Genomic DNA, 14,030 nt, shown 5'->3' with positions numbered 1-14,030 from the left:
CAATACTATATTTAATAAATTAAATTCTGATTTAATAAAAAAAATTCATTATCATTTTTAATATTATAAATAGCAAACAAATTTAAATTTGTTAAATTTATAATTATAAAGTTGATATATTGGTATAATTATTCGGTATTATGACAAATTTGTTCTCTATAATTATAATAGATGGATCTATTATTTTTATATGAATGGATATTTTAATGTAGATCTTATTTATTTCTCTTGAAACGTGCTTTTATTTCTTGAAGTATTATTTTTTTGATAATATTTAAAAAAATGCCCCCAAGCGTGCGTTTATATATTCATTGAGATAAACTTGATCAGTTTATTCGTCAACTGAAATATTATTCTGATATTGTGCCGCGCTAGATTTCGCGCTTCACCGACGTCAACGTCGTTGTCGAAACAAATAACAATAATTGGACCACTTGTTCTGTAACGGGTTATCATCGTATACTCCTCCCTACTCTTGTCCTTGTACTGCGCAAGCACCCCGTGCGCCACAAATGTTACGTTCGCTGATTGGTCAATGCGCTTGTGCGTGTCCAAGATCATTGGTAGACTTATTCGCGCTCACATTTTTTTTGACTCGCGTTTGAACTCCTCTATAAAATAGTCTCACGAAAGTCACGCCAGGCACTTGTTGTAAGCGCGCGATATATATATATGTGACTTGATCGATTAGTCGCTTATTTGTTGTTTCTTTAGCTTTATTAATTGTCATTTTTCGATTGTAAGTGATTCTTATTCTTTTAATTTATTATTTGATTGAAAATGCCGTTTGCGAAAACTGTCAATGGTCACGATAGCTTCCCAGCTGTCAAACGGTTGGCTAATAACGACGTGCTGCAAACGAATGTAAAGGATGCACAAAATACGTAAGTTCCATTTAAATTATTTTTTATGAAACTTTTAATATATATCTTGGACTCACAAACTATTTAAAAAGACATTTAAAGAGATATATAGTTATGAATATAAAGGGATGTTTATTTGCAGAATCTTTTATATTAAAAGTTTTTAATACATGTATATGTAATTATGTATACATATACGTTCTTAGTATATTTTTACAATTTTGATAACATTTCGATGCCTGCTACAAAGAGTAGCACGTTTCATTTGTCCTCCACATCGTTGCGTCGAAGAATGTTTGTTTCCATTTTCGCCGCGCGATAATCAATATATTTGAGTTTTGACTTTCGAAAAGTAGCACATTTTATTTTATACCATGAATAATGATATGTTATGAATAATGATATGAGCGTTTTGTGACGAAAAGTAGCGTGCTTCTTTTTACACCACGAAAACTAACATGTTCCAACGTTTAATTTAGTCGCGAAAAGTAACGTATTTCACTTTATATCGCAAAAACTAATATGTTTGATGATTTGACTATGAAAAGTAGTCTGTTTCACTTTATACCGCAAAAAATAATATAGTTGTGGACTATCCTTCGTGAAAGGCCGATTTTTGTACTTGCCACGCTCCCCATACAGCACGAAGTCGATTATTAGTTGACTGTCTGTTGGCAGAAGAAGTCGACTTTAAAATCAGACTGAATGTCAACTTTTAGTCGACTAAGAGACGACAAATGTCTCGACTGTAGTCGGCCATCAGTCAGCCGATGTTCTCGAGTGACTTTAAGTCAATTTTAAATCAACTATAAGCAGACAATTGCGTAACCTTATTTCGATTACGTCGACTTTTAGCCAATATTATGTCGACTATAAGTCTACTTTTAGACAATCTAACTTTAATCTACATTTCTTACTAATTCTTATTCTAATTTTCACATTTCTCAAAAACTTGATTAATTTAATTCTATATATATATATATATATATATATATATAAATATGTTTTTTATAATTACATATATATTTTTGTTTTTGTGATATATATTTTTTATGATATATTTTATAATATTGTGTCATAGTTGGATTGGAAAGCGCGGAATCATACACTATATATTACACATATGTATATACGCTGATAGAAAGCATCCACTGATATTATATAGATAAACACACACATAAACGCAAAATAATTAATAAAGTACCTTACCTTTCAAAAGAAAATAAAGACAGTATAAATATAGCGGCTGGATAATGAGCAGGACTTGAAATGTGCAACGTAGATACATGCACATATACTAATAATAATAACGTTTTCACTAAACGTTCTTAGCAACTTTACGTTTACGGTATTTATATAATAGGGAGTTTTTGTAATACCGTTTACGTTATTTTTTTCTTCACACCTAATTAAGAAAAGGATAATGCGACTTTAGCGTTCACTGTATCTGGGATAAATGGTATTGCAAAAACTCCCTATTGAGACAATCTGGAAAAAATTGAGTTGTTCTAATAATTAATGAGATATACATATACACACACACACATATATATAAATAATTTATTATTAATTCCGCAATTCTTACAACGTAACCTCAAACCTTGCGATATACTTATAATTGTTTGAAATATATGAAGTGATGTATCAAAAAATATATTAATTAATGTATATATGGAATTATCTTTCCTTATTGTATTTTATATTTACTATAAATATATATATGAAAAGAAAAAAGGATTATCTTTGATTTTAATGCACGTTATTTAAATCAACCTGCAGATCATCAGAGGCAGTCAGAGAAAGGTCTCAATTAATTAAGGCCGGTACGTTTATAGGGTACGTTCGGAGAGCGCGAATGGCCGTCTATAAGTCAACTTACATGAAGTTAACAAATCCATTCTAGAAAAAGTCTACTAAATGTCAATTTTAAAAGTCGACTTCAAGCTGACGAAAAAATGTCGACTGACATTCAAGCGTGCTGTGTGGGCATCAGATGCGATTACCATAGTGTTCTTTGAAGGCTTTTTCTTCAACACCTTACTTTTCGTGATTAAATGTCTTTAAATGTTGGAACGCGTTATAGTTTTCGTGATATAAAAAGAAACGTGCTACTCTTTCAAACATATTTATTTTCGCGATATAAAATGAAACGCAAGTTACTTTTCGCGGTTAATTGCCTTTCAACGCTGGAAATGTGTTAGTTTTAGTAGAACGTATTAGTTAAAAAAGAAACGTGCTACTCTTCGCGTAATAGTAAAATGTTCAAACATATTAGTTTTCGCGAAATGAAGCGAAATATAATATGTTATTTTTCGAGACTAAATGCGACTAAACGCTGAAACGTATTAGTTCTCGTAACGAGGACCGAAACGTGATAATATTCGTCAATTAAATTATAACGTGCTTCTTTTCGCGGAATTATGTAATATATTGTTTTTCATAAGACAAATGAAACGTGCTACTCTTCGTAGCAGGCGTCGATTTAACCTTGAATATTTTTGTAACTAATTTGCAAATTAAAATTTTATTGAGTTTCCTTGAAATAAACTATAGATATATGAGTAAATTACTTAACAAATTTTTAATTTATACTTAAATCGTTTAGCGTAAAATAGTAAAAGAATTTATAAGCTAAAACGTATAAATGATATTTGCTATTGCTGGCTACTGATAATTACCAATATTGCAACATTAGTGGAGTCAATTCTATTTCCCAAATATAGTACAAATGAACGAAGTATTTCGTGTGCGGCGTGTTCGCGCTATGATTCAATATAATTTAAACAGGTAGAGCTCTGAAACGGGTACAAAACGATGCGGTTATATGCTAAACTATCGGCAAGCTCAAATAGTAGCAGATTTAAGCTAAATGCGTAACATAGGCTTCAGGGGTATTACAAATCATCGGGATAGGTATATGCGCGTATGCGAAATGCGTTCGTGCAGAATATACGTGGTGCTCAGGAAAAAGTTGTAATTCATTTCAAGGCTTTTACCTATGGATTAAACAATGGTATAGCAAAAACGTAAAATGTTACTCGAGAAGCAAAAAGATGTAGATATAGAAATATTGAAAATTATGTAAGAATTCTATACGTATATACATACATATACGTGCATTAATAAACAGTGTGTTATTCTACCGATCGACACTCAAATGTTTTAATCTATAATAAGATAGATTATTGTTAGTCTAAACAATTTAACAAAAGTTTTTTAAAGATTGATCTTTAATGCTGATTAAAAAGTAAAATGTTCCTATATATGTATTAGCCGAATAAAAAAAGTTGCTTTCGATCTGTTATATTTATTCTTGCTTTATTTCTTGCTAATTGATTATTTCTTGCATGTCGTACTAGAGCGTATATCCTTGTTCAAGGAGAAAATTAGATACGGATATAATCAATCCATTTACCTTGAACAACTACTATAGATAACGTGAATGACACATTATAGTTTGACTATTTTTTTTTTGTTGACGGTGATGCATTAAGCAGCCATTCGCTATGGTCAGGTATTGGAAAAATTTCCTCTGCAAACCACAAGTTTTACATTTTTAATAGTTTTTTATTTCATGTAACGTGGGTATATTTGCACACTAGAATTAAGGAGGCAGACTCTAAATGAGTTACATATATTCAACAAATAATAGCAATTGTGATAAAATAATATTATTATAAATGAAAGAGATTAATGACAAAAAGAACAGCAAAAAAAAAATAAAGTACATATAAACTTTACAGTATTAATTCTTTTGCTTTGTTTAAAGATAGACACAAAGAAATAGATACTTTTCAGTTAAAAAGAAATAGAATTTTTTTATAATATTGTAAGATGACGTATACAATATTTACACAAGTGTAAATAAACTAATGCAGATGTATTTATAATAAATATATTTTCGTCTGTACCTTCTTTTCTCTTTTGATATTTTAGTTACACTGTGTATGCCAGATTCACGCAAAATTCATCTATCGTGTATGCGCATACACGCGCGTAAATGTACATGCAAAATTTTCGTAAATTGAAGTGAACGAGCGCGCACATAATAACAACCAGTAATAATGTAATAACTCAAACATGTGGCCATTTGACCATTTTAATATGTTCGAAATTTCAAAATACAATATACATTACGAAAAGTTTTAGGATTCAAAGTACCACATCAAGTCTAATGCTCAATTTCTTCTCTAGATAATTTTTATCCGGAAGATATCTCCCAGAATACAATATGGAGATATCTCCTGGATTAAGTTATCTGTAACTTATCTGGAAGTGAAAAAATTGGGCATAAACGTTCAACCATTCAAATGTCAAAAAAGAAAAAATTTTAGATTGAAAAAATTTTAAAAAATAAACAAATTTACGAGAGGGAGAGAGAGAGAGAGAGAGAGCTTAATTTAAGAATTTATAAAATTAAGGAATTTCTTTTAAGACTCAAAAGGTTCGAAAAACTATGAAACTGTAGCATGAAATAATTTGAAAAGAGAATGGTAATAAAGTAAGACATATTTATTTATCTTAATCTCGCATGTATCATAATTACTGCAATAATACGCGCTGTACGTCACTCTTTCTTATAGTTTACATATTCATCTACTTGTATATAGAAACACACACACACACACACACACACACACACACACACACACACACACACACACACACACACACACACACAACATATTGTTCTCAAATGTATTTATAATTATATTAAAGTATATCAATCCAAATATATTAACAATATTATTGATAAAACAATAGATCAAAAATTTTTGTTGAGTTACATAGGATTTGTAAGAAATTCAATTTTTGCATAAGCTCTTCCTAAAATAAGTTATTTTTAATTTATTTACGGAAATATCATTATTGCGTTACACACGATTATTAAATGCACATTTGCATCGATAATAAATAAAATTTGTGTGCTCAGGGTCGTAATTACGTATACACGTTTGTGCGTACTGTTACATTCACTCTATTAATTCATTAAATTAATATTCGATTATTTCATAAATTAACTGTTATTGATTCTTGTTGCACGATGAAACTTGTTTCTCAATTTATTAATCTCGTTTTTTTATCTAGAATTGTATCCGGAAGGAAAATCAGATTTCTGTTTGAAACTTTTTTCTAAGGAATAATTAAGATGTATGAGATATAAATGTATACAATAGTATAATGTAAATGAAAAATTCAAATCTCATTTTAATTTAAAATGATTGTTATAATCTGCGTAGTATTTACGTAACAAGTTGAGAAACAAGTTTTGTCGTATTAGATAAGAATCAATATCAATTGATCTATGAAAATTAATAGAGTGAATGGAACAATATTCACGAACGTGTATAATTTGTGTGCCCTGAGAACACTAATTTTATTCAGTCAATCGCTTATAACCTGATGCAAAAATAATATATTTCTGTATAAGGTTTCAAGTATAATTAATTTTTCCCTCTTCTCCTCTCCCTCTCTGAGGAACGCAAATAACTGATTTTGAAAAACTTATGCGAAAATTAAAATGATAATAAAATGTTTATTACAAATCTTGTATAACTCAATAAGAAATTTTGATCGATTGTTTCATTAATAATACCGTATATTTGCATTATTACAATTTTAATATAGTTATAAATATATTCGAAAAGAATTTTTTATGTATCACATATTACGTGTATATTTATATACGTATATAGAAGTGAATAGATGGAAGAGTGTGTACATGTGAACTAACAAGTAAGAAGAAATGACGCGTGTTGCTTTCTATTGCAGTAATATATTATGATAAAACATTATATAAACTTTCATCATATCGACTAATCGTATTTATATATTCCATGTATTCAATTGCAATATATTCAACTTTTGAAACTATATATCGTACGAATTATCCATCGTAATGGTTGGTCTCCATAGTTGTCATTATCGCAAAGCCTATGGTACGCAATTACATGCAATTATGATGGAACGTTTAATATAGCTGCGCGATCGTGTAAGCTAAAGCAACGGGTACGACGGCCGCTTAATCAGTACCAATCTGTTGAGTAGTGTGCTTTAATATGTCTCTGTGATATCGGTGCTGAGAGAAGGCGACTGCGGCGCCATGTTCGCGGGAGAGTTACTTCGTAACCCCATTATCTTCCAGCTTGTCTATAGGTTGATTTATAATACTGGTTGATTTAAAAGAGCAAAGATCAAAAGTTGAAAAAACTGAATATTAGACAGTTAGCGAAACTATGATATGTACGTTTCGACATTTCGTTTATAATTTTATCGATTGTATAGAAGTAATATAATAAAGATTGCATAGAAATGTTCATATTTTGAATTATTCGGAATTGAACAGATATTCATGTTGAATATTTCTAAATGTGTTCATATTTTATTATAAAGCTATTATACTTTTTACTACTTCAAAAATTTAAAGCTTTAAAAAACTTGAATTTTTAAAATAACTCTGAACTTTCCAAGTTTAAGGTGCCGTTAAAGCTACGAAACTTTAAAAAATATATTTACATTTTTCAAGTATAGTATATATATTCAAAAATATATTTATATATTCTTTATGAAAATATATCTGTTACTATTAGCTATATTAAATTAATAGTTGTATAATTAATGCTTCAAACCTTTGAAGATTAAAGTATCGAAGTTTCAAAATTTTAAAGTTTTAAAGGTTCGAAACTTCGAAACTTAGATCGAAAGAATTTAGTACTAATACTTTTTCAATTTCGAATTAGAGCTTTTGAAGCAAATCACCAATCCTAATATTTATTGTATTAAATATAACATACACATTATTGTTTCAGGTACACCTTTGAAACATTACAGGAATCAGCACAATATTTATTGAACCGCATCAAGATTAAACCAAAAATAGGGATTATATGCGGTTCAGGAATGGGTTAGTAGTATTGCATCTTTTCTTGTACTATATGTATATATACCCGATTTGTTTATAATTGGAATGTTAAATATATTATATTTATTTATTCATCACTGACGTGTATATAAATCTCGGCACAATTAATTAATGATATATTGCAAAATCAATAATTGCATAATCACTATCGTCAATATACATGATTCTTTGTGAATTTAAGTATTTGAAAATTTATAAATCTTAAAGGGAACTATTGGAACTGCCCCTCACCGATTTTGATGAGCTTTGGATATGTTGTAGAGTATAAACAATAATATTAGATCCATATTTTTTTATCAGCGTATCTTAAGATTTAAGGGGTAAAACACTGCCAAAAAGAAAGGTTTTTATCGTATTTGGCAAATATCTTCGAAACTATGCGATATATAAAAAAATATTTAATACATAAAAATTTTATGATATTTTATGCTCTATATGGTGTATTCATTTTTTTAATATCAATTTTTTTAACTTTCTCCTACTCCCACTTAATCATTCGATCGTATTGTGCGTATTTTATATATTACACAAAAAATATATTTCATTCTGAAAATATACTTTTGAAACTCTGGCACAAATTGCGACATTGTAGAACGTTTATTGCATGATATTATTACCTGATTTTTCCAAAAATTGAATCGTGAAAACATAACATTATTGTACATGAATAAATTCGGCATTCAGTGCTCTTTAATTTTTGTTCATATAAAATTTTTTAATTTTGCAAAATTAATGAGTGAGGATGGGAAAAGATAAAAAATTTGATATTAAAAAAAGTGAATACACTATTATACAGAGTACAGAATACCATAAAACTGCAGTTGTATTAAATATTTTTTTATATATTGCATAGTTTTGAAGATATTTGCAAAAACGATAAAATCTAATTTTTTAAGGAGTGTTCCACCCTTTAAACCTTAAGATACACTGATAAAATAAATATAGGTCTAATATTTTTTTTATACTCTATAACATATTCAAAGTCCATAAAAATCAATAAGGAACAATTCCAACGGTTCCCGTTAGATGATTGTTTTAAATTTAATTGATATATTGTCGTTCACGTTTATCTTTTCGCTGTAGTAACGATGTGAAATATATAATGAAATAGTTTTGGTAAAAGAAATTATAATTGATTTGACAATTATTCCAGAATCTTTCTATAAAAATCACAAGAATAACGCAATATATTCTAACTTTATATTTAATTTTTTCTTTAATATGCTATTTAATACATGAGAGAGAAGCTAATTTATTTAAAGTTTGTGCCTATAGATTTTGTAGTTAAATCGTAATAAATGACTTTGAAATGTAGTGTCTTTTTGACGTTTTTTGTATACGCTATTGTTTGTACAATATCTTTTGAACATTATTACTATAAAAAATTAATAATATGTCTGCTTAATTATGATTCCACGCTTATGCTAATATGTAGGCATGTGTTGTGTATACTTTGTGTCTTGATTTTACGATAAAATATCTCTTGATTATTGATTAAACTGCATGTGCCATCCGACACGTTAAATCACAGCTAGTTTTAATCCTGTTTGATTTGCGTAATATTTAACTTGTAATTGTTTTAAGAAAGTAAATTTGCACAATTAAAGTGCAAATAGCCATATTTGCAGATTATACAAACGATTGTACGCATTATTGTACGCGCGTGTGCATTATATAATAATAAAGTTATTATAAAGTACTTGAAATTTCTCACAACCAAATTAACTTATTTTTTTTCATGAATGATTATAGTTTCAAAAAAGAGAAAAGGAATAATTTATGTCATTTACGAGATATATTAAAAGATCTTCATAGATTGAATACCATAAGATAACACAATATTAGTTAACGTTTGTACTATTTTTGGGATAATTTAAAAAGAGTAGAAATAATTTTTTCAAAATTTTCCTAATAATGTCTAATATATAGTAATAATTTTTCTATATACAATAAGGTTTTCGAAAAGATGTGATTGAAGATAATTAAGATGGGTTAACAACAGTTTATATAAATGTGTGTAAGTTGCTTCAAACAATGCTAAACGGCTTTGCGGGATTTCCGGGTGACGGTTTATCCTATCATAGCTTTGTTTATTCCTAAACAGGATCATATGAGCAAAACGAGTTGTGTCCAGGTTCGATCGCGGAATCCCTCGTGGACAAGCAATGCTTCCCCTATGAAGAAATCCCACATTTTCCGGTATCGACGGTAAAAGGACATACTGGTCAGATGGTCTTTGGTTATCTTCAAGGTGTACCAGTTATGTGCATGCAAGGCAGATTCCATTATTACGAAGGTTATCCACTTTGGAAGGTATAATTGGCTTCTGTAATTACAATACACGGTCCGATCTCGGGAGTCTAATCATGTGACTGACTTAATACCCGAGACACTACCGTGCCTCCTGTGATCTCATATTCTAGATAAAAACAAATGTAAAATATGGTTATTGAGAGTGATATTTGTAGTGTGCCATGCCAGTAAGAGTGATGAAGCTGGTAGGTGTGACACATTTAATTGCTACGAATGCGGCCGGTGGTCTAAATCCCACCTATAAAGTAGGTGATATCATGATAGTGAAAGATCATGTGAATATGATGGGTTTTGCTGGCAATAATCCGCTTCAAGGACCAAATGATGATAGGTGGGATTAGAGCTCTATGCAAATTTCTTTGTCAATATATGTGTACAATATACGCACTTAAATTAATATAATGTTTTTATCTACAACGAATCGGAAATATGAATTACTTCTTTTTTAAGAAAGACAAAAATAAAATAAAATAAACGTCTAAAATGTTTATATTTGGAGAATAAAAATCAAGAATTTTACTTTATCCAATTATTATTCATTTATTATTTATTATTAATTTAAGAGTCCTTTGTTTTAGCACATTTGTTTCTATTCTCAGGTTTGGGCCTCGATTTCCGCCTATGAATAAAGCCTATAATCCCACGCTCATGGAAATCGGTAAACAAGTAGCTGAAGAGATGGGTATTGGCGATATTGTACATAAGGGAGTTTATACGTGTTTGGGTGGACCTAATTTCGAAACAGTGGCAGAATTGAAAATGTTGCGAATGATCGGCGTCGATGCAGTTGGTATGCCTTTTTCTTTTTTAGTCAAGCGTATTAAACGCATTATTTGCTTATTAATTAATGTTTATCATCGCTGATACTATAATCTATTTATTTTTAAATTATTTACAAGGGAAAAATATATTTGTTTGTTATTTTATGAATATATTAAATAACAAATACGCGCCGATTTATAAAAACGTTTAAGAACTTATCTACGTTTATTTTCATTACATCTTATGTATATCTAATAATTTAAATTAATCGCGCAATGTACTAAGTGTTAAAAGTGATTTTTTTTATTTTTGATAAGCCGATCTATCTATTATATAATATTTCAAGGAAGTTACAGTTTTAGCTAATTCCTATTTACAATCTTTACTATAATATCATTGGACTGTACTAATAATAGCTAAAAGCTCTTTTTTTTACCAAATTTTACAGAAAAGTATTAAAATGTATCTCGAGGTATTTATTGTCTTGATACGAAAGTAAGCTATTTATAACTATTTATAAAAGATCGTAAAAATGCTAATATTTATAGAAAATGTAGATAATAGTAATCTCATCAAATACCAACTACTTAACAACATCGTAACAGTTTAATTATAATTCCCCATTTAATGGCAATGTATAATTTTATATGTATAACTGTAATATAACATAATACTTAGAAAACACAAAATATAATAATTATATAACGTCATGTAACAGTTATACATATAGCAATTATATGTATATGTAAATATTATACTGTATTCTGTATTTGCTGGGCAGTTATTTGCATTGTCGAGTGGAAAATTGCAACTAATATTACAATATATATGTATATTATATATGTATATTACTGTTATTAATTGATCTGTTCGCTGAAATATTTTACTTTAGAATTCTAAATTTGCAGTTGTCTATTGGGGACAAAGTGAATTTTGTTGAAAATATGTATTATATATACATATATATATATATATATATATATATATTTATTTAAATGGAAAAGTATAGAATTGAACCGATTTTCTTCTGTCGTTATATACATTTAATTGCGTACTATAAGCAATCTAATAGAAATATCAATAATTGTCAATACAATACAAAATTCTAATAAATATTAATTTAGTTTTAGTAGACGTCATAATGATGTTTGACTTCATAAATGCTGATTCACAGATAAGCAATTAAATTTTTGTTTTTGCCAGTAGCTTGTACGAGAGATTTAACTTGTTTTGCAATATATTATGCATCCATTTATCTATATGACGTCGTGATGGCGTAATTAAATAGATAGAATAGACTGAATGTGAAATATGCGGAAGATAATGACCTCATGACGAAGTTAATTTTTTTACATAAGTATTGAACAGTTTTAAAAACGGGGTTTTAAAAATACATTATACATCCTATACTTTTAAAATAACAAAAATTATGAAAATTTTATAGATTTATTTTGAATCGTAGTTGTATGTGTATAGTAATATTGAATGCATATATTCTTATTTTAAATATATATATAATAAATAATTATTAATAATTAAAAAAAGATAAATAATTCATTACATGATAACAATTAGATGATAGTGACTGCTATTAGTTTTGTCATATTGGTAAACGGTTGCATTCTATCTTATCTACAATTATAGAGATTATTTTTATCGTCTTTCTTTCACTCTTTTTACACTTTATTTTTCTTTGCATTACGAACTACATTTACGTTTAAATTATACTTGTTTACATTACATATTTTTTCTCTGTATATAGACATGTATATACTGCAGATAGTTTCATGTATAGTAATATATATGATTATTATTTAGGTATGTCTACGGTTCATGAGGTGATCACCGCTCGGCATTGCGATCTGACCGTGTTCACGTTCAGCTTAATCACTAACCAATGTGTTACTGATTACGAAGATCACTACGAAGCAAACCATGAAGAAGTGATGGACGTTGGCAAAGCACGACAGCCGATTCTTCAAGAATTTGTGTCCAGAATTGTGATACGTCTCAGAGATATTCTGCAATTGACGACAAAATAATTCATTTTTTATGCTGATCAAGATACTTAATTCACTTTTTTACTACAGAGAATCTCGAATTTTGTTGAGTTATTTGTTTCAGTTTTCATATTTGAACAAAATTTCAAACAGTTTTGTTTATTAATTAAAAATTGATTGAAAAGTTGATAGCACAAAAATTATAATGTTTCAATTTCAATATGATATTTCTCAATGTAAGATTGTTTTGAATTATTTTTTCGTTAATCCTTTCTTATAACTGTATCATAATCATTAAGTGTGGAGAGATTTAACGAGCGCAGCTTGATTGACAGGCCAATTCTTGAATCCTCGTTATCCCCATTGCAATTTCTTATCTATATAGTTAGTGTCTTGGTTCTACTTATCTGAATTCAGGCTCGATTCAGATCTCAATTGATTCGTTATCGCGTCTTGAGAGGCCTTGTTGGAGAAGGAAATGAGGAAGGGGGAAGGAAGAGGAGCCGTGAGAAGGAGGACTTAAAGACGGAGGGTTAGTCAGCGTTTCCTCTCGATTTCCACCCTCGTTTTGTTACCCTCATCTCGTTTCCGTACTCTTCTATCGGACTAATGCATCGTCATTCGGCTCCGATAAATCTCGAAGACCATACGGCACGGGAATACTGAATTACATTATGATTTGTTAAGCGGAAAAATTGCGTGTTGATGTGATACGATTGCCACACGAGCATCTTTTCTATATTCTCTAGAATTTTTGAAATTCTTGTGTATTTCCAAATAATAATTATTTTAATATATAATATAATATTATTCTAGAATTACTATTTTCAAGAAAACATCAAAATAAAAAGATGTTAGAGAGTTAAAATATTTCTATATTGTAAATTTACGTATTTGTATGTAAGATACGAAAAGATAAATGGAAAATAGTAAGATATAAAGGTAATTAAAAGATGTGTAAATATGTATATCGCTGTAAGTAAAATGATATAAAGTAATGAATATAATTCGCTATAATGATAATAATTTATAAATTCTAGAGATCAAAATTATACATAATAATAAATTATCCACGATAAAGTAAAAATTATAAAAATAACTCTTCACTTTTACATATAACATGTGACGAAAAATTTTATTTTTATTTAAAGCGTCGTTTGCAGATGTCTT

The 14,030-nt window shown here is 28.8% G+C and overlaps 1 protein-coding gene across 2 annotated transcripts; it reads left to right on the top strand.

Moving 5' to 3' along the window:
- The first annotated feature begins 664 nt into the window (after positions 1-664).
- Positions 665-12,946, top strand: LOC108772273 (purine nucleoside phosphorylase). Of its 2 annotated transcripts, none has more exons than XM_018537779.1 (6): positions 665-884; positions 7,673-7,767; positions 9,920-10,098; positions 10,254-10,429; positions 10,698-10,888; positions 12,679-12,946. In XM_018537779.1, exons 1-6 carry the CDS (start codon positions 781-783, stop codon positions 12,900-12,902), a joined length of 969 nt encoding a protein of 322 aa, XP_018393281.1. In that variant the 5' UTR covers positions 665-780; the 3' UTR covers positions 12,903-12,946. The 2 variants fall into 2 exon arrangements, with proteins under 2 accessions (XP_018393281.1, XP_018393279.1); XM_018537777.1 differs by having other exon boundaries at positions 9,890-10,098.
- Positions 12,947-14,030: the final 1,084 nt, after the last annotated feature.

Source organism: Cyphomyrmex costatus, unplaced genomic scaffold, assembly GCF_001594065.2.
Source record: "Cyphomyrmex costatus isolate MS0001 unplaced genomic scaffold, Ccosl1.0 scaffold182, whole genome shotgun sequence".
NCBI classification, from domain to species: domain Eukaryota; kingdom Metazoa; phylum Arthropoda; class Insecta; order Hymenoptera; family Formicidae; genus Cyphomyrmex; species Cyphomyrmex costatus.
Note: the sequence above shows the minus strand (reverse complement) of the source record. Positions and strands in the feature narration are given on the sequence as shown.

Excerpts from the sequence above, each read along its gene's own strand:
- LOC108772273 (XM_018537777.1), top strand. The coding sequence starts at position 781 with ATGCCGTTTGCGAAAACTGTCAATGGTCACGATAGCTTCCCAGCTGTC. Across the intron at positions 7,768-9,889 it reads TATATGCGGTTCAGGAATGG|GATCATATGAGCAAAACGAG; the intron begins GTTAGTAGTATT and ends ATTCCTAAACAG. Across the intron at positions 10,099-10,253 it reads AAGGTTATCCACTTTGGAAG|TGTGCCATGCCAGTAAGAGT; the intron begins GTATAATTGGCT and ends TGATATTTGTAG.